The sequence below is a fragment of the Zonotrichia leucophrys genome, chromosome 2 (assembly GCF_028769735.1).
Source record: "Zonotrichia leucophrys gambelii isolate GWCS_2022_RI chromosome 2, RI_Zleu_2.0, whole genome shotgun sequence".
Taxonomy (NCBI): Eukaryota; Metazoa; Chordata; class Aves; order Passeriformes; family Passerellidae; genus Zonotrichia; species Zonotrichia leucophrys.
Window position 1 is genome coordinate 21,726,139 of NC_088171.1, and position 19,525 is coordinate 21,745,663.

Genomic DNA, 19,525 nt, shown 5'->3' on the forward strand with positions numbered 1-19,525 from the left:
CCATGCTTCTTGTAAGATCTTTCAGGTTGGGTATGCAAAGTCATTAGCCAGCTTTGCAAATCTTGGCCTCTACATTTTCCTTTAAAAGAAATCTTTTTTCTTTCGCTAGGCTTCTATGAGCTTCCAGCTGTGCTTCCCTAACAAGCCTCATATTTACAGTACTTGCTTCAAAAGGCTGCTAGCCTCAGAGAATATAAGGAAAAGGCTTTCTTTTATTACTGTGTATTAATTAAAGAAATACCTAACACCTACTTGGAATTTCTTTATGGGAAAAAAAAAAAAACATTAGTTCCCCATAACATGCAAGATGGTGAGTTCAGAGATTAGCAGGGATTAAATTAACCATTTAAAGAGCAAAATTGTCTGGCAGAATTAAAATTATGCATCTGTTGCCAGTCCAATAGTAGAGCAAGTGTTTGTAAATCATAGTTACCTCAGCTCAAATCTCCCCTCACTGTCACATCAGGTCTGGAACCTCTGAGCTGAGGCCAGAGGTTCCTCTGGTCAGGGTCTGTCTCTGACAGTAACCTGTAGGGATAGAGGGTGGGAAATGTGGCACACAGAGGTTGAGTCTTTTTCTTCAGGTATTCAGAGCAGCAAATAAACTGGGGTAGAGGGGTCCAGCAGAAGGGAGCCCTATGGAAAACTGAATGGTGAAGCAGCCAGTGAGAGACACGTGGGATTTATTTTGGAGGGTGCACATTCTACGCAGATGCTGAAACAGTGAGCTCCAGAAAGTTTTGGCAGAGTACTTTTTTTTGCTTGTTGAGATTTGGAGTGTTTTTAGGCAGGAATTCTGAGTAAGTCAACTTTGGACTGCATGACTCAGCAGAGTCTCTAATGTAAGATAGCTAACAGCTTGTGAGAGTGCAGAGTGGGAACATAGAGGGAGTGGTTGGGTGGACTCCATCTAGCATTTTAAAATAGCTAAAGATGAGTGTCTGTGTGTCAGCTAGCTACCCACTGTCCTCTGTAGCTGCTGAAAATCTTTTAACAGAGCAGTGCAGCTAAGCATCTCACTGCAGACACTTGTACTTGATCACCCTAAAAACTCTTTACTCCACTGGCTTCATTAGCTAGATCTCCACTGACTGGGAGACATGGACTTGAATCCTTACCTCTCCACCTGTGCTGAATCCTCTTCTTCTTACCTCATTTGTGCTCCAAAAAATGAAACTAGCTAAGAAAAAGAAAGAGCTAATCCAAGATGGGAAGAGATAATCAGTTCCCCTAACGAGTGCCTGTGGGGTGAAGACTAAAAAAGGCATTTGAGGATATTAGGGATTTCTGGTGTTGCAGAAAGTCTCTTTAAAAGGTGAAATGCAGGACTTAAGGAGAATTGGGAAGAATAGTGACAGGCAAAGTCTGCAGGAACTTTGGATTATGGAGATAATTGAGGGAGGTGGAAGGAACAGAAAAATAACACAGGTTGTTACACTTAGGAGTGTCTCAGGGCTGGGCTCTGGCGTGTATGGATTTGGGGCAGTCTGAAGCATGATGCATCCCAGAGTGGCAGTGGGCTAGAGAGGAAAGCACACTGTTCACAGACCTAAAAATAGTGGAGCAGTTTCACAGCGCTTTGAGAGCTGAGGTTCAGTGGCCCAGAGGCTCTGGCAGCCCATGGCACTGCCAGCACCTGCCCCCTTTGTGCAGCCAGTGCTGCCTCCATGGTGGAGCAGGAGAGAGCTGCACAGACAGGGACAGGCCAGAACCGAGCGGCTCTGAGGAAACTTGCAAGAGTTTCAGGTGATGGACATCACTGACATTGCTGCCATCTGCTCTCAGAGCACTTGAAAACAAAGGGCAAAAAATTAGCTGAATAAAATGAATCATTCATGTCTGGTTTTCCTTATTAAGAATCCTAAAGCTGCAGTTTGCCATTCAGGTGTAAGGAAAACAGGTACTGGTTTCACTCTCCCATGCACTGTTCCTCTTCAGTGAGATCGTCTGAGTTGCATCGCAAAGACTAAAAACATTTTTGGTGAACTACCAGTATAAGAAGATACTTGCATAGTAATTTTAACCTCCACTGTTTTCTCTCACTGGTACAGTACTGACCAGTTAAATCCCATTATCTGTCCCTTTCCTGGGAGGGAGATTATGTGGTTTGAGGGGATGTTAGCAGCTCCCACATAGAAAAAGTCAGTCCCAGTCACTCAGAGGGGACACCAGAGCAACAATTAGCTGTGCAAAAACTGGTGTGGCAAAAGCACCTTGCTCCAAATGCACGTGAACTGTAACTAGTGCAGGGTAGCCATCATGTATCAGTCATGCAAGCACTTCTTTCAGCTTTGGGTTTGCACTGATACCACCACTGATTTAGCCTTTCCTTTCTCCTGCTTCATCAGCTGGGGCTTAGGACTGTTCTGTTGAGGTCACTGTGAATATCCACTTTGAGGTTTGATCTGAGCACTAAATATCTGCCTGACTCTGAACTTCACCTTTTGAAAAATCAAGCAGAGCTGGAATGTTTCACCTTTGCTTCCCTGATTACAGGACATAGCTGGAGGTAGCATCTCTCCAGGACCATGTTTAACAGTGTTGTCCTTTTTATACTGCATACTCACGCTGGAGATCTGTTACAGACATAAAGTGAAACACCAGTGTATTTCTCATGGCTCAGTCTTGAAATCCTCTTTCAAAATGCCTAAACTCAAAAAAATCAATGTGTGCATCAAACACTTTGCAGTAGTTCCCTAGCTTACACAAGTTCTCTAGCCCTTGGCTAGTGAGCATTTTGGTGTATAAGAGAGAAAAATTGGAGGTAGTTGTGCTGAATTTGTTTTTCAAAGTGACTCTTTTGACCTTTATGAATTTAAGAATTTTAACTATGGTTCTGTTTTTAAGTTCAGAGATTTTAGTAGCAAGACTATATACTTTTAAGTTACGAGGTTCCATGCCTGATTTTATGCTGTAAATTGCAATATTTAGCAATTTGTGGTTTAATTTAGAAGGATCACCTACTTTCCTAAATGCTTAAGTAATGTGGCAAGCTGAGGTTATTGATTCTCTCTGAATTTATTACAAGAAAGCTGTATCCACTCTCTCCTCTTGGGAATGCCCCTCCTGAGCTGCATGCTTGCTAGTGACAGCTTAGACCCCTGATACATAACCAGAGACCTTGCCTAATATCCTTGCAACTACTTTAGGGAATTTTTATTAAGTAAAAGCATCATTAAAGTAGACAGAATGATGAAGTTTAATGAGCATCTTTCTCACTTGATGTTGTTCGTTTTGCTGCTGCAGCAGCCATGCTGCTGTCGTTTGTTACTTCCAGTGGGGCAGGTGCAGAATTCAGGAAGATTTTGTTCATGTTTACATCTGCATGCAAAGAAACATTTTTTCATGGAAGATATTTTAAAAATATATACAAGGAAAGAAAGCTCAGAGTTTCTGAGGCCTTTCTGCATTTTCAGTCTTGCATGTGATCTCCCCTTTGATTTTTATGTAATGAGAAGTCTGCCTACAATACTGTAGCTGCTCAGTCTACAAAGGTTCTGCAATTTGTGAGCTGTGGTTACAGTAACCATCTTCTGACGGTTAGCAAACTGCAAACATCACAAATATTTGTTTGCACTCCAGATTTTGTCCTTCAGCAGAGGTTTTAGCCTTGAAGCTGTGTGTAGTATCCTGCTCAGAGCTGTACCAGCACTGTGAACAGATGAAGATTCAAAATATCTAGTGGGAAGGCACTGCCATGAATGTGTTATCAGCACTTATCTCACAAATCTGCCTTGAAACCATAGCCACAATCTGTGTCAAAATTATTTTATGTGTTTATGGAGACAATGTGCCTTGGCTAAGGGTCTGGTCATGCAAACAGCTGTGTCAAGGTGCCATCCTCTAGCACATCACCATCGGTCAGCTGAGCAGCAGAACTGTCTGTGGGCATGTCTTCAGCTGCCCTCTGCTGCCCAGGACGATGTGCAAGTGTCTGTGCCCAACACATCTGACTCTGGCTACCTAGTTTGTACAGCTTGGCTGCAGCTGTGTCTGGGTCTTTCTAGTAACTACTGAAATTATTAAAGACTTTATGCAAACCTGACATCTTTTAAAACTAAAGGGTTATAGGTTCTTGTAGAAGTCAGATAATTGCTTCTCTGTGCAGATAAGCTCCATTAGTGTTTTAATTTTGCTTTTTTTTTCCCCTGAAGCTTTTTTTTCCCCTGGGAGTTATAAAACTGGTGTTTGTTGTTGTACCAGGAGTTCATTGAGAATTTTGAATTCTCTTTTCCCTAGTGTAACAGAAGGCAAATTCTGTCCCAGAAGCATTATTACAGTCATTATTGTATTTAAATATTGTTGTGAGACCATATGTCTCCTCATATCTGATGTTTGCAGACAGGAGAGAGAGACCCTGTGTCTGCAGGCTTGTACTATCTAAATATATCTGATCCTTGCTCTTTGACTAGCAGACTCCATGAAAGATTGTAAAGCACTCATCTTCAGTTGGGACAGCCATGTGCATTGGAAGTCCTCTCATTTTGCCAAGGAAACTGATTCGATTTTCTTATTTCACACCCAGTAATTACTTTGCTGGATGAAACTTTGGTGCTCATGCTGATAGAAGTGGTTGGACATGAAAATAGGTTAAAAGAATGTGGAAGTGCTGTAGATGCCTTCAACTCATGTACATCTATTACTACTAAAGTAGTATTTGCATGGGACAAAGGGAGTTGCTGGGGCACCAATAGCATTGAATATTGTAAGGAGCAGATATCAAAAAAATATCAAAAATGTCTCAAGTCAGTTGGTATTTTTACTGCTTAATGCATGCTGTGGCTTCTGGACTTCTTTTCGTAGTCAAAAGGCATTGCCCAAGTAGACTTTACCAGAACTCTGAAGTTCATTCAAAATTGTCAATATTCACATTTCCTGCATTTGGAAAGTATCTGTGTAGTCAGTAGAATTCCCCCCACACCCTTTTTCTTCTGAGGTTTAACAGTCCACATGCTTGAACATTTGCTCTGAGAAAGGAGGAAATGAGAGGTAGAAAGAATGCCAGAAGGAACACCTGAGAGGGAAACTTACATAGAGTTTCCAAAGCAAAAAGGGGGAGCCTAAACCAGCTTGAGCAAAAGGAGGGTATGTAACACTTGACAGCCGCTTAAGCTGTCTCAGTCCTCTATGGGTTGGCACTAACAGGGCAAAGGAGCTGTGGGGCAGCAGGATGTGGAACACAGCTCAGTGATAGGGGACTTCTGTTCCTATCCACAAAGGACTTTTGTGCTCAGATACAGTGAATCGCTGGATTTTCTGTTAATCAGTGTCTAAAGTCCCACATAGGGGCTTCAAAAAAGCCAAAAACCAGCTTGAAGGTTAATTTTGTATTTACCTAACTAGTGCTATCTTGTGAGAGTTACAAAACTACTGCTGAAAGTGGTTCAAATGCTGCACTGCATATCATTCAGAGCAGGATGCTGCTTGTTCCCTGACTTCTTCTGTCCTGGGTCAGTTTCTGATGGCACAACCTCCTTGAATGTCACTCCTGTGCTCTTCTGCTGTGATAGATTTTCACAATACTGAACCATCTCCTTCCATAGACTCCCTCTTTCAACTTACTTAACACCTTCCAAAAGAGTAGTTATATAGGATGTATATTTGATTAATACACATACTTGGATAAAATACAGCCTTGTGCTGCTGGAGCTCTGTCTCTTCAGAAATAAAATAAAAATATGTGTATTGTAGCTAATATGAAGCATGTAGTTATTGCAGAGGGTCAGGGCTCTCTGCTTTCATCAGGAAATGCCACCTGATCCCTTGTTGACAGGAGGTGATGGCACACATAAAATTTCAGTAAGGTGAAGTAATGTCATAGTTTACAGTTGTATTTTCCTTGAGCAAGGCTGTTTGGCTGCAGTACACCTTGACAGCAGCCTGCTTAGCAGTATGATGTAAAACTTCAGCTGCTGAGAAGGTGAAAGCAAGCGCTGCCTCTTCACCCCACCTTACAAGAAGCTTTAATCCCATTCCACAGTCCAGGAATGCCAAGGTTGAAGTATCTTCCAGATACAGCAACATAAAGCTCAAATTAGGTGGTAACTTTTCATATTCCGACATAGAATTAGAGTAGTAAATAGAATAGAGTCACAGAATCACAAAGGTTGGAAAAGACCTCCAAGATCACATGTAACTGTGACTTGGGAGAACAAACATGATCACTCTGAACGTCCCCTCTTCCTTCTTCTCCCAGCTTTTTATGATGAGCAGGATGTGGTATGGACTGGGAAATGCCTTGCATCATTTGGGGTCATCTGTCCTGGCTGCATCCCTTCCCAACAACTTGTGCACTCCTAGCCCCCTCACTGGTGGGCTGAGGAGCAGAAAAGGCCTTGGTTCTGTGCAAGCCCTGCTCAGCAATAACTTAAATATCCCTGCATTGTCAACACTGTTTTCAGTGCAAATCCAAACCACAGCCCCATAGCAGCAACTATGAAGAAAATTACCCCAAGCAAAACCCACAATGTGCATCTTCAAAAAGCACTTACTGTCAATAAGTGAAGTTAAGTTTGAACTGTGTTTATTTTGGGTAGGTTTTTAATTTATTCTAATCAGGATTACTCATAAATTATCTATTAATTACTGTGTGATATTTAGCAAGATCCTTTCAGCCATGTAGTCCATTTAGCTTCACAGTGAATGCTAGCCATCTTAATTGTAGGATACTTTGTCAACATTTAATCAGTGGTACTTACTAATGTGGCATTGATGTGTTGGTATCTGTCCCAGTGCTATCAATCATGTGTGAGCAGCAAAGGCAGCTGTGACACCATTGCTCTCTGTCACATTATCAAGCCCCTGGGTTTTCTGGTTAGGGATGATGCTCACTTTGCTCTAAGCAGGCACTCTATCTCTCCAGTTCAACCCAATTTTTGTCATTGTCTACTTGAATACACATCCTTGCAGCCTTCTGAGCTTTAATCCCATAACTGCAGAATAAAGGTTGCTAGTTTCTGAAGGCAAAACTGATTGCTCCTTCACTGCTCCAAAAGTCTGCTCTTCCCTGGTGTTACTCCCCTGAAAAGTCACAAAAACCCAAATGTTAATGACTGCAGCTTGAGAGCTAATAGAAAATTCAGTGTGTTGAGACAAAATAACAACCTTTTTTTTTTTTCTAATAACTAGATGCTTTGTTTAATGTGCTGCAGAGTAAAAGTCTGTGTTTAATGGTTGTATCACAATTTTTTTTCTCCTTTTCTTACAGTCTTTATGGCAGACACATGCAGGCAAACCCTGAACCTCCAAAGAAGAACAACGACAAGTCAAAGAAGATCAGCCGTAAACCTCTGGCAGCCAAGAACAAATAAGTGCCTGGCTTCTGCCTCTGTTTTACATCTGTTGCATTGGTTTTGCTTGTGCCTACAATATTTCTACACATCTCTTATTACATATAAGAAAGCAGGGATTAGAATTAAATGCAATTTACTATGTATAATGCTTTAGAAGATGAAACAAAATTACATATGCTCCTAACTATGGTCACATTTATGTAGCCATTTAATATACCACTGTCAAACATACTTTAGCTTTTATATTTATATGTATATTAATGTCCTGTCTTCACATGTGTCACATCCTGTTAATATAGGGGATTTTGCACTTATATTATACGATACTAAATTTCATAGCATATTCCAAGTGATTTTAATAAAGCTCTTCATTTGTATTGCTGTTTAGTTTCTTCAATAGGACATCTGAATAGAAAATTCCTTGAGAAATGTATGTGTGTCCAGTTTCCTGTAATATGGTGATTTCTTCTGTGTAGGAATGTGGCAGCATTTTATCTGATGCAAGTTAGTTAAAGTGCAAAGCATTCTGTTCAAGCAACATTTTAATCAGTTTCTTTTTCTTTTTTTATGGTGCTGTGGACTGCTCTTTTTGCCTTGAAGGTTATTTTGAAATCAAGGAGTAGGGGAGGGGAGAGAGAAAAAAAAATTGTCTTTATAGAGAGCTGCCAATTGCCAGACTCAGTTTGGGGAAGAGAACTTTGTCACTTGAAGAAACTGGTACTTCTGCCAATTTTTCAAGTGATTTTTTTTCTTTAGGCAGAAAACCCAAATAATGTATTTAATCTTGCTTAAAGTGCTTATATTGAAGAGCTATTCCAAATGGCTTTTGAAAATGCCACAGGTTCTATATTTATCTATACAAAGCTGGCACCACAACCAAGCTCAAAAGCTGCAAACAGTTTAACAGCACAGATAGTTTCAGGTTCTACCCATGGAGAAGAAAAGCCTAAAATCTGCTGGCAGTGTTTCCCAAACAATTTCATTCTTAGGAGAGCAAAAGCCAACAAGGTACAAGAACAGATATTCATACCTGGATCACTTGTGTCGAGACCTTCCTGCCCTTGATTTCCAATTTAATGAATTCCATACCCGAGCCACCCATGGCTGAGTGTCGGCTGCCGTCCCATCCGGCCAGCAAGCTGGGAAGCGTGCCCAGACTGCTGAGACAGGCCTGCTTGTTCAGGGGGAAAAGAAAAGGCTTTAAATATCTCATGCTACAAGTGATGCCTGCTGCAAAAGCCAATCTGAAGTTTCTGTGATCAGCACCAGTCTCTCGAGTGCATTTAGGATTGCCCCAGCATGTAGGTAACACGGTTGCCTTAGTCTGGGAATAAATGTATTGACATATATTTTGCAACAGATTTTTTTCAAATTGGCAAGCAGAGCTAAGAAGTTGGCATCAAGCTTTAGACACACTTTGAGTGGTCTTCAGTACTTCAGAAGAATGAGGCAGTCTTGGTAGGCAGATGGAGAACAGTAAAAATGGTAGGCTTGTCAGGAACAGTCAATTCTGTCTGTTGCAACAGTCAATTCTATCTGCATAGGATTTTCCAGACCCCTTAAGTGATCTGCCTGGGGAACAGGTCCAACTGAAACAGGCCAGTGAAGGTGCTAGGTTGGATGCATGTTAAGAATTGAAAGCAAAAACTGTGCCCCATCTGGAATGTACACAATTAAATGTGGTGTAGGGATTAACACGTGAGAGGCCTACTGACAATAATAATCATGCTACAAAAAGCCCTGAAAAAATGTCAATGAAATGTCAGAAGATCCCCAAACTGCTATTGCAAGTTGGTTTTGGAACAAAATAAATAGCAAGGGCACATCTACCAGGAAGGGGTGAAGAGACTCTGGATCCTTCCCTGGAAGTGAATGCTACCGCAGCCCTGGAAGAGGGCACTGCCTCAGGGCTGCACCATGGCTCTCCTGACAGATGCCAGACACCTGCTTTGAGCCTTGGAGACATTTTGCATGCACTCACTTGCAGCTGAAGTGGATTCACCAGTCTTCCAAAGTCTCCTTGGGTACACACAGACACGGCTTTCTGTGAGTGGAGTGGCAATGCAGCTTTCCTTTGGTTTGAGCAGAAATCCAGCCAGAGCTGAAGGTTCATGTGGTGTCTGAGACTGTGTCCGTCACCTACTCTATGACATGGGGTTTAGGCACAAAGAAGTTGCTGCAGGGCTACAAGTGTTTCAGGGCATGGGGTAGTGTCTCTAATGTAAAATTCAAAGCTTGTTGGGGAAGGCCTGATGATGTTATTGGTGGGAAGCTACAGCCCTGCTTTAAAATAAGTTTATGGTTTTCAAGCATTAGTCAGACTTTCATTAACTGCAGTTGCAAATTTTGAAAGTGTTGGAAGAGTCATGCAAGCTCTCCTCTGCAGGATTGCAAAGTATTGATTGGAGCATTCTTGTGTGCTCATAGCAAAAAAATCCACCCAACCTTCCCACTTCTTCCCTCATGAAGGAGGAAGAAACACAGTTTTGACAAGCAAAAGCAGGAGTGAAGGGCCTGGGGAAGAGTAAGTGAAAGGCATAAAGATGAGAAGGATAAAAGAAATCCTAGAGGGAGAAGAACTCTACCGAAGATGGTGGCAGATTGGGGGGGTGGGGGAAGGAAGTTTCTTGAAAAGAAAGATGAAAAAATAAGATAATGATCTTAGAAAATGATGAAAACCTGAAATGCATAAAGCTTTACAAACAGAAAACAAAATGGGTTGTAAAGGAATGCTCTTCAGAGGTGCAGGGCTGAATAAAAGACAAGGGAAAGAAAAGCAAACTATCTGGGATGTAATGTGCTGAGGTTTTAGTGTTTCTAAAAATGTGCCAGCTTCTTAGAGCAAACTACACAACAGTTTTTATGTGAGTATGATGATTTTATGTATCTGTTCTCTAAGGTCATTCCTTTTTTAATATTTAAAAACAATGCTTTATTTTACTGGGTCACATTTATTTCCCCATTGTACTCAAGGAAAGGAGTTGCTGTATCTTATTGTGGTGAACCACTTAATGAACAGTGCAGCTCATGATGGTCCCCTTGGTCATTTCTCCAGAGGACCCATCAAACTGAGGCGCCTCCCAATGAGTCCTTGGTTCCTGCATCTAGGTGAGCACCTGTGCTGTGCCAGCTCTGGAAAAGCTGCTGTTTGCTCCACTGATCAGTGTTGTTTCACTGGCCTAATTGAAAATGAGACCACTGATCTCAGGTTGCCTTGAAGCAGGCAGCTTTGCCTGCCATTCATTCATTCATTCATTCATGGTCACTGTTCAGGCCACCCTCTCATACAGCCAAGAGCACGTCCCTTCAAAGGGAGAAAATTATTCCTGTGAAGAGAAAATTTGCTTTTTTACAGTTTTCCTGTAGCTGGGAGCTCTTTGAAAACAGTTAATTCTGGTAATTCTGTTTTGATTTTGCATACAGTAACTGGAAAGAGTATGGCAAGGTTTCTGTGTACTACACACCCTGACAGAGGAAACCTGTTAAAATTACCATAAAGCTGACATGCTGTGCCTGTGCAAAGAGTGGCCTGGGGAACTAATGTTGCTAAGGGTAGAGCAAAATGAAACCAGCAAACTTGCTTGTGCAGGCACCATCCACAATTTTCTTGTACTTAACAGTGTCAACCCTGTATTGCCTCCTGCAGTCCTCTTGATGGACAGGTAACAGACAAAAAAAACTCAGCTCTGAGAAAATGAGCACTTGCTCTTGCTCTCCTTCTTACTTAAAAAATACGTGAGCAATAGCAACTGTGATTTTAAAATTTCACCTTTTTGTGATTGCTAGTCTAGGAATAAGTTTCCTATGGAGTCACTGGTGTTCAAGCACCTTTATTTTGGTTTTAGTCAGGTCTTTCGTGTTAAGGAAATGGCAGTAGCATCTTCTTATCAATTAGCTTCCATCCTTACAGCTGGCAATTCACAGCAGCAGTATGGGGGTTTCTCCTGAACTGGCATCTTGTTCCAAGGCATGATCTGAGCTGGTGCAGCCCTCATCTCTCCTCCCTCCAGCAGTGTACTCCCCATCCTCTTCCTCTGGGCTCTCCCCACCATCTCTGTATGGGGCTGGATCCTGGGCTTCTGGAGGAGCTGGGGAGAGAAAAATGTTCCTGTTCTGCCTGACCCTCTGCTCCCAGGCAGCAGAGTGAGGCCAGGAGGCACTTCCAGCTCCAGCAGTGCTTGGGTGTTCCACAGTGGCTCCTGGCTTGGGGCTGGTAGGAAAGCTGGGAGGCCAAGTCTGTGCCATCCCCACGCTTGCAGAGCAGCAGGAGCTCCAGAGACGGGGAATATTTCCAGTTTGTAGCGGGTGGTAACTGTTAATATCCTCATGACAACCAGGAGGAGTGAGATTGTCATCGGTTATATTAGTTGTTAATTTTGTAAATATTAACAATTTCTAGGATTATGGCACAGGATGTGAGCTGTCAACTTGCTTTATTTTCCTCCTACTCCTTCTTGTAATGACACATCTTTTATACTCTCAGATTCATGCCATGTGCTGGTTACCTTGCGCTGACACCAGGGCTGGCAGGTGTTCTGGGATGAAACCATGATAACCTCCCAAAAGTTAGACTTTCTTCTCCTCCTGGGTACTTTGTTTCCTCTTACCTAAGGGGAAGTAATTTGCCTGAAAAGAGCAGTGATTTATAAGCCTCTGTGGTTGGTTTCCACCCAGCACTGCTGCCAAAGCTGCTGCCATTGGCACAGCTGAGCTCCTGCTTCCCCTTCCAGCTCACCTGTGAGTGCCTCAGGCAGGCACTGCCGCTCCAGTCCCCCCCAGAGCAGGAGCTGAGTTAGAGCTCACAAGGAGCCGTATCCCTGCTGTGAGAAAGGCCTGAAAAGTGACATTTTTACAATGTGTCTCAAGAGCAAAATTTTACCCATATTTTTAGATCAAGAAGCACGGCAATTGCGCGAGTCCCAGTCACAGGAGTCACCCCTGCAGCTTGATGGACGTGTTCAGAGGCAGCTTTAGCAGCAAGGTGCAGCTGGGGGCAGCGCAGGGGGGAAGGTGGCTTTTCCAGGGCACTCGCTCCTCACCTTGGCTCCCTTGCTGCTGCTGGGAGCGTCTCTGCTGCTCTGCCCTGCTCCTGTGCTGCTGGCAGCCCTGAGCATACAGCCAGTGCTCAGCCAAGCAGAGATGAGCCCCAGGCTGAATGTACATTCCCAATCTTCTGATATCCCTGTTATTCCAGGTAATGTTTCAAATGGCCTGGTCCTGCAGCAGCCCCAGCACAAGCAGCAGTGGGGAGCTGTGTCCAGCTGGGTGCTGGGGGAGACAAGCTGCACCTCCAGCCTGGCGTGGTCCGTGCCTGCAGAGATGCCTTGCAAGCCCCAGACTGAATGCCCCAAACGTTTCAGTAATCATGGAAATGGGGCACCCTCTCCCAGGGCAGCCATCCTGCAGGGCCCCAGGCAGGCAGTCCTGCCCTGTACCCGAGCCTGGGTGGTGCTGTGCTCCTTGATCCTCCTCGTGGTTTTGTTGATGTTTGCTTTGCCAGCGTGGAAACTGCGGGCTGCTGGCAGTGCAGTTCCCAGCGCCAGGAAGGAGGGAGCAGGCAGAGCCTGAGGCACAGGGACACGTCCTGCCCTGGGGATGGCCCCTGCCATCCTCGTGTGGAACCCAGCACCCCCGGGAGCTGCACCGAGCTCGCTCAGCAGCGCTCCCAGGAGCTGAGAGCCGGGGCAGAGCCCTGCTGGGGCTGGGAAGGGGCAGCCAGAGGGGAGCGGAGCCAAAGAGCTGCTCTGAGGCAGCACTGCTGGACAGGGGGCAACACTGTGGAGGCTGGGGTCTGCATGGCTCAGACTCTATAGGAGAGTGGATTTTAATACTGTGTGGTGTTTGCCCTCCAGTTGTGTAGTTTAGGATGTTACAGCAGTGAATGGAGAACTGGCGATCTTGTCAACTGCCCCCTCTCAGCAGTGGGGTTTAGGAATCAAATTGTTGGTGGCCTGGTTTGAGCATCCTCAGCCACTTCTGTGCTCTCATATCAATCCAGATATTTTATTTTAGGGAGCTACTCAAACATGCTTGGCACATGTGTTTTCCCAACATCACACAGAAATGAGCATCTGTGTTTGGAATGGAAGAGGGCACTGATTTGGAGGAATGCAATGCATGGATAGATCCTGGGATATGATTTTAGCAGTTTCCATCCAGACTGTACAACGGGACTTCCCTGTTTTCATTTCTGGCCAGCTTAGGCTACTCAAAAGATTTCTGTTCTGCCAGTTTATACCCAGAGACTCATTAAACACCTTGTGGATCAGACGTTCAATACTAACCCGCTCTGAGGGCAAACACAAAAATCAAAGCTTTGATTCCGATGCCGGTGCCTCGCAGATGCCGTGTGCGCCCGGGTCCGGCGTCTCCGAGCGGCCCGGGAGATGCCCGGAGCACTCGGGATGCACTTTCCGCCTGTGCCAGCAGTGGGGGCAAGCATACAGCCGGAGAGGCGAGGGAGGAACCCCGGAGCGCGTCTGAAACCCGGGCCTGAAATCCTTTCCGTTCCCCGCGTTGCTGGTGCAAGCACATGCCGAGACAGCTCACAGTGAGCAGGACTGTCACCCCCAGGCTTGGCAAGGTGTCCCCAGGGAGGCTGCTGGTATTTCCTTTCCCCTCACTTTGCTTTTACATCAATTTACTCCGCCAATTAAGCAACCAAATAATTTAGAGGCAGCCATGTGGCACCGAGTGCTGTAGCTATGGCTAAAAATAATCCCAGAGCCTCGGGAAAAACAGCTCCAAGGACTGTGCACCCAGCTGTGGGGTGTGTGAGGGGGATCTCAGCCCTGGCTGGCCCCATTTGGGGGGCAGCCAGACCCCCCAGCTGGATTTGAGGCAGGGATGCTCCTCTGCAGCTCTCCTGGGGCTGCCGCTGCTGGGGCACAGCAGGGAGGGGCAGAAGGGATCTGACCAGGAGCCTGGAGCCTCCTTCTCTATCCAAGGCAGGCACTCACTTGGAAGGGGTTCATGATCTGAGCCTGCGTTTTGGACCTGTGGTTGATGGCTTTGCAAGCCAGGCAACTTGGACTAAAACTTACCATTCTTTATTTCAGAAAGAAACCAGAAACACTCAAGTGATAAATATTGAAAAATACTCTCTTGGAAGTCCTTGAAATTACAAACCCCACGAGTTTGGGAGAAAAATGGAATTTCTTTGGAGTAAACAAGAAACCAGGGAAGGCCAGGCCACCAGGTGTAGCTCCACAGCTAGACCCATGCTCCTGCCAGGTACAGGCAGTTAATAAAAATAGAACAGTTCTGCATAGAAGTTTTCTGTTCTTGTAAACCAAATGAAATTAATCATTACATTTATCTACAGGGTGTTCTATAAAATCAATAAGCACTGCATAGCAGTCAAAATATGACAAGGCACTTAAACTTTGCCAAATCAATCCAATTAATTATATCTTCGTTAGGAAACAGTCATTTTTATAGAGTCAGTTGGCAATTCAAGGACCATAATACAAGCTTGATATAAGCTCATTGATTTTTACTTTATGATTTCCAGTTGAAAGCAAATAGAGATCACTCGCTTTATAAAACTGTGAAAAAATGTGTGTATTTAACATACCAATATTATTTATAAGCAGCAGCTAATGTTTAAGTGCCTCTTGTACGCCTTGATAAAAGTGGTTCATGATTCAGCCCTCTCAGATGTTCAGAGGATGTTCTTCTACATTATTGCCATCGTCATTTGTCTTTCCCCCCTGACATGTGCAGTTTTTTATGCAGGAAAACTCTGTAGATGAGGCTCATCAGCAAGGAGGAGAGCAGCCTGAATACCTATGAGGTGTCACTGCAAACAAACACTGCTGGACATCCCAGCCTGGCCCTGCCATCTTTTTGTGCAGCAGCCTGGGAGCCTACAAGGCAGAAATGGGACCAGAGAACCCTGGAGAACAATCTAGCCTATTCATGTAATGGATTAAAAAGAGAATTTTCTGTCTAGCAAGAGTGGAGGTGCAGGTTGATAAACACAAATGTGTATGACATGTATGACAGAGGAAGGGAAATCTTAGTAGGTGATAAGGACTTTTCAGGGTGACAAGTGGAGGGAGAAAGGTCTGGTTTGGAGCAGGGATTGCAAGGGCAGCAAGAAGAACCCTGGGATTAATTGGGTGCTCATGAAGCTCACAAGCCCTATGGAAAATGGAAGGTAAGAAGTAAATACTGCAAAAATAAATGCACACCAGGGCATTGAACCTAACTCCTCTCAGTGCAGGAAGGTGCTGCTCCAAGGTCCTCAGGAGCTGCACGTGGGTCTCCCTGAGTGAGTCAGTGCCACATTTTTTCCTATAAATAGTCCTTACCAGAGAAGCCACATTGGTAAGTGCAAAACAATCCCCTAATAATGGCAAATACTTGAGTTCTGCTGTTTTATTGTCATTAATAAGAGACTCATGATAAAAGTCTGAATCTGTGAGGGAAGGATGAGATGAACTTCTTCTGTCCCATCAATGCCCAGATCTTCCCAAAACTAAGGAGAGGGTCCAGAGAATGAGGATCTGGTCTTTTGAAGAAAAAGATGAAAAGTGAAGAGAAGACTGAGTTTTGTTTCCTTTCCAAAGCATGATTCTCATTTTCAGTTAGAATACATCAGACACAGATGAAAACAGAAAACAAAGTTGCATTTCTGCAGCAGTTATTTGCAGTTCCATGGTGCACCACTCCTACCCCCTGAGATGCCCTGCATCAAGGTGATGCCAGCCCTGGGGTGTCACTGTCACTGTGAGAGGTTGTCCCCATCCCCAGCAGACAAGGAGGGGGTGCAGGGGCCCTGGGCCAGGCACAGGGCTGGGTCTGCAAGGTGAGCCTCTGCCATGGCCAGGGAGCTGCAAAGCCACCAAGCTGGGCTGCTGCCATCCCCAGGGTGCAGCACCTGGGCTTGCCTCACCGGGAGAGGGGACTCGGTGGCAGGAGCCACTCGTGCTGTACCACAGGACAAAAAGGCTTCACACCCCTGTGAGCACGAGCCTGCAGGGAGGTGCCTTGTAACCACCACAGAGGAAAGCTGGTCTCAGTCTTAAACTCCTTTCCCCCCTTTCCATGGGTTTTGGACCCTGGAAGAAATAAAACGGGGTGAATAACTGGATGAGTCTCAAGCCAAGTTTTTGACGGTATTGAAATGAGCGAGGTTAACAGGAGTTCCTCAAGCCAGCAACAGGGGAAGGGAGGAAAAAGCTGTGACAGGAGGAGGTGATTAGCAGGTGGCACCAGGGGAGCCCAGGCCAAGCCAGAAGAGCTGCTGTAGAGCCCCCTCCCTCCTAAAAGTGCAGAGACTCTCCTGGGATGGAGAGTTCAGTCCTGGCCAGGATTCAGTGCAAGCACACAGAATGGAGCAGACAGTGCCACCCACCACCCTGAGGCTCCCTCCTTCATTCATCTGGGCCCCTGGACATGAATGGAAGGACAGAGCTGTAATGAGGCTCAGGGCAAACCAAGGAGGGGCTAAATGCTGGGATAGCAGTGAGAGGAGATGGGGCCAAGCACATCCCCACCTGTGCAGAGCCTGTCCTGTGGCCCAGCCCTGCTCCCAGAGCCAGCACTGCCAGGACAGCAGCAAGAGGAATTGCCCCTGCAAACACAGCACTGAGAAATCCCTTGGAGGAGTGAATGACAGTAATTGGGAGTAATCACAGCAGCACTGACATGGACACAGCTCTTTAGTAATTCACCACTTCCTATGAAACAATGTCAATAATCCCCCTCTAAAGTGATGGTTAGGGCCAGCCTCGTCATTTCTTTGCATTTTGTCTTTAACTAGTTGTAAACTGAGATAATCAGTTCCTGTGGGATTTTTAAGAAGGCCACATATATATTACAAATTTCAAATCAGCTGTTTTCCTACCTTGTCTTTGTTTAATGTAATTTTTCATTATTGACCCTATGGAAGAATAAAAGGAATGTCCTTTTTCACTCAGACCTGCTCTCCTGGTTACAGGTGCCATCGCAGACATTTCCTAGCAGGAAGGAAAATAAAATTAGGCCCAAATTCTAAACATTTTCACATAGATCACAGCTCGTGTCTTCAGGGTTTTGCAGTGTCTGAGTTTGCTGGAGCACACTGTGACACTGCAGGAGACAGAGGAAGCTGTCAGCAGCCACTGCAGGAGTTCACTCTGCTGGTCAGGGTTAATACCCAGAATTTGGGCTGAAGTGTGACTGATGGCACCATGCAAGACCATTGTCCAGGTCACAGCCACCAGGCCTAATTTGGGTGCCAAACTGCTGATGAAACCCAAAGCACGTTTGCTCTGCCTCATGCCTTAGCTTTTTTAGATGATAGGGCTTCCCCCCTTCCTCCTCCTCACCTCCAAGTTGTCTGGTGGCTGTTCCAGGAGGATGGAAGATATGTTTGTCACCTGTAGCACCAATGGTCAAGAAATTCAAGTGTGATTGAGTAGACAATGATCATGTTCTGTTCAAAGTCTCATCCAGACAATATTTTCCATTTCAGTTTCTCTGCCTGCAAGAAGGCTCATCTGCCTTCAAGGCTGAGCTGACCACACTGCTGAGAGACCTGAAGAAGTGGCTGCTCCTCAGCCTGGCTTGGGAGTCAGGTGGTACCAGCCCAAAAATAAGGGGTTTAGCAAATCCAGGGCAAAGGCTCAAACTTCTGAAGGGAGGGATGAAGGTGGACTGGTGGGGCTTGCAAGATATTATGAATAAAAATAAACTTTGAGGGCCGGGACAGGAGTGTGGAGCCCTGTGCAGGGGCAGAGGGACAGCCCCACGTGCCATTGCTTCTGCAGGACTGGGCACTGAGGGCTCCTCACATGAACTCCTCTGTGTCCAAGGGCTGTGGAAAAAAGCAGTATTTCACATTTCTGAAAGGCAGGGCTCCTATGTGGGTGTCTGGAAAGGTCTGCTAGCGTGACCATGGCAATCCTCTGCCCTTATTTCACACAGCTTGTCCCTCATGATTCCAAAAGCCTGGCAGACTTCTTGTGAACTTTCCTTCTGGGCAAAATATGTAAAACTGCTTCTGTAGTACAAAATGCTTTAATCTGAGATTTGGTATTCTGGTATGGATCTGGTATTCTTCTTCCCATCAGTCAGAATGCCCCTTTCAGGCAGCCTGGGAAGTGACCTCCCCTTCAGCTCCTGCAGATGGGCTGTGGGAAATGCAGACGAGTTGAAGCAAACCCAGCTGTGACCTGGCACTTCATCCCTGGGGTTACCAGGGGGTGCACAGTGAACAGCTGGGCTGGGCTGGGTGGGTGCAGCTCAGACACAATGCCAGTGATTTTTCAGAGCACATAAACCAGGCAGCAAAGGTCAGAGCTGCATGATTTGAACATTTGAGGCAAGGAGGGTTTGGGTCTGGATTTCTTCAGTTCCCTGCAGCTTGGCCTTTCTAAAATGTTTTTGGGGGAAATGGACAAGCACATTATACATTACTATTTTTATCATTTGGAGAATCTTAGTTCTTTCATGGCTGTTGGGCACTGGAGTGTCAGCACTCAGGTCCAGAAGAGATTCCTGATAACTTTTCTATGCTGGTAACAAACTGGCTTTCCTTGTGCAGCCAAGCCCTGTCAGCAGAGAGCTCTCTACCAGGCAGCTCTTGGTGTCTCCTCTTCCCCCTCTTCCCTTTTTGAATTGCCCACAAGACCTGGATGGCTGTGAAGAATCTCTGAATGGGATTAAGCACAAAGCAGTGCTCTGTTTCTGGATCTTTCCTCCTAAGCAGAAACTCTACATCCATCCTGATGTTACAGGTAAAATCTGCCCCTCTGTAGAGTACAGAAACTTGGCTCTAAACAGAAATTTAGGCACCATCTCTAAAAACAATCTAGCCTATTCATATAATGGATTAAAAAGAGAATTTTCTGTCTAGCATGCTCAGATAACTTTGTATCCATCATGCTGGAAATAGCTCCCAGATAGCAAAACTCACTCATCATGCAAACTCCTTCTGTACCAGTATGTAATCCTTTTAATTATCCACTGCAGAACGACTTGTCTGCCATCACTCAAACCTGTTCAACTCCACCAGGATGGGTGTAATAGCACTTTCTTGGGCAGACTTCAAAAATCCCACCAGTGCCTAGCTAGATTTCTGTATTTATGGGACCTATGAGCACAGGCAGGTGGCTCTGATTAAACCATGACAAAGCTTGGGGCTCCCCTAATCAGTCCTAAAATACAGTTTTTACAGTTGTCCCACTCCCTGCATAGTTTTGGCATCCTCACAGCCATTAAAATATATTCTGGAATTTATTCTG

The 19,525-nt window shown here is 45.0% G+C and overlaps 1 protein-coding gene and 1 long non-coding RNA gene across 2 annotated transcripts in view; one reads left to right on the plus strand and one right to left on the minus strand.

Moving 5' to 3' along the window:
* RSU1 (Ras suppressor protein 1) overlaps positions 1–7,669 on the plus strand; it is a 101,788-nt gene extending 94,119 nt beyond the window's left edge. The window contains exon 9 of the mRNA XM_064704205.1: positions 7,208–7,669. Coding sequence (XP_064560275.1) covers positions 7,208–7,310 — 103 coding nt within the window. The 3' untranslated portion in view covers positions 7,311–7,669. The remainder of the gene's footprint in view (positions 1–7,207) is intronic.
* LOC135443695 (uncharacterized) overlaps positions 1–8,433 on the minus strand; it is a 29,670-nt gene extending 21,237 nt beyond the window's left edge. The window contains exon 1 of the long non-coding RNA XR_010439094.1: positions 8,323–8,433. This is a non-coding gene — a long non-coding RNA (uncharacterized LOC135443695). The remainder of the gene's footprint in view (positions 1–8,322) is intronic.
* Positions 8,434–19,525: the final 11,092 nt, after the last annotated feature.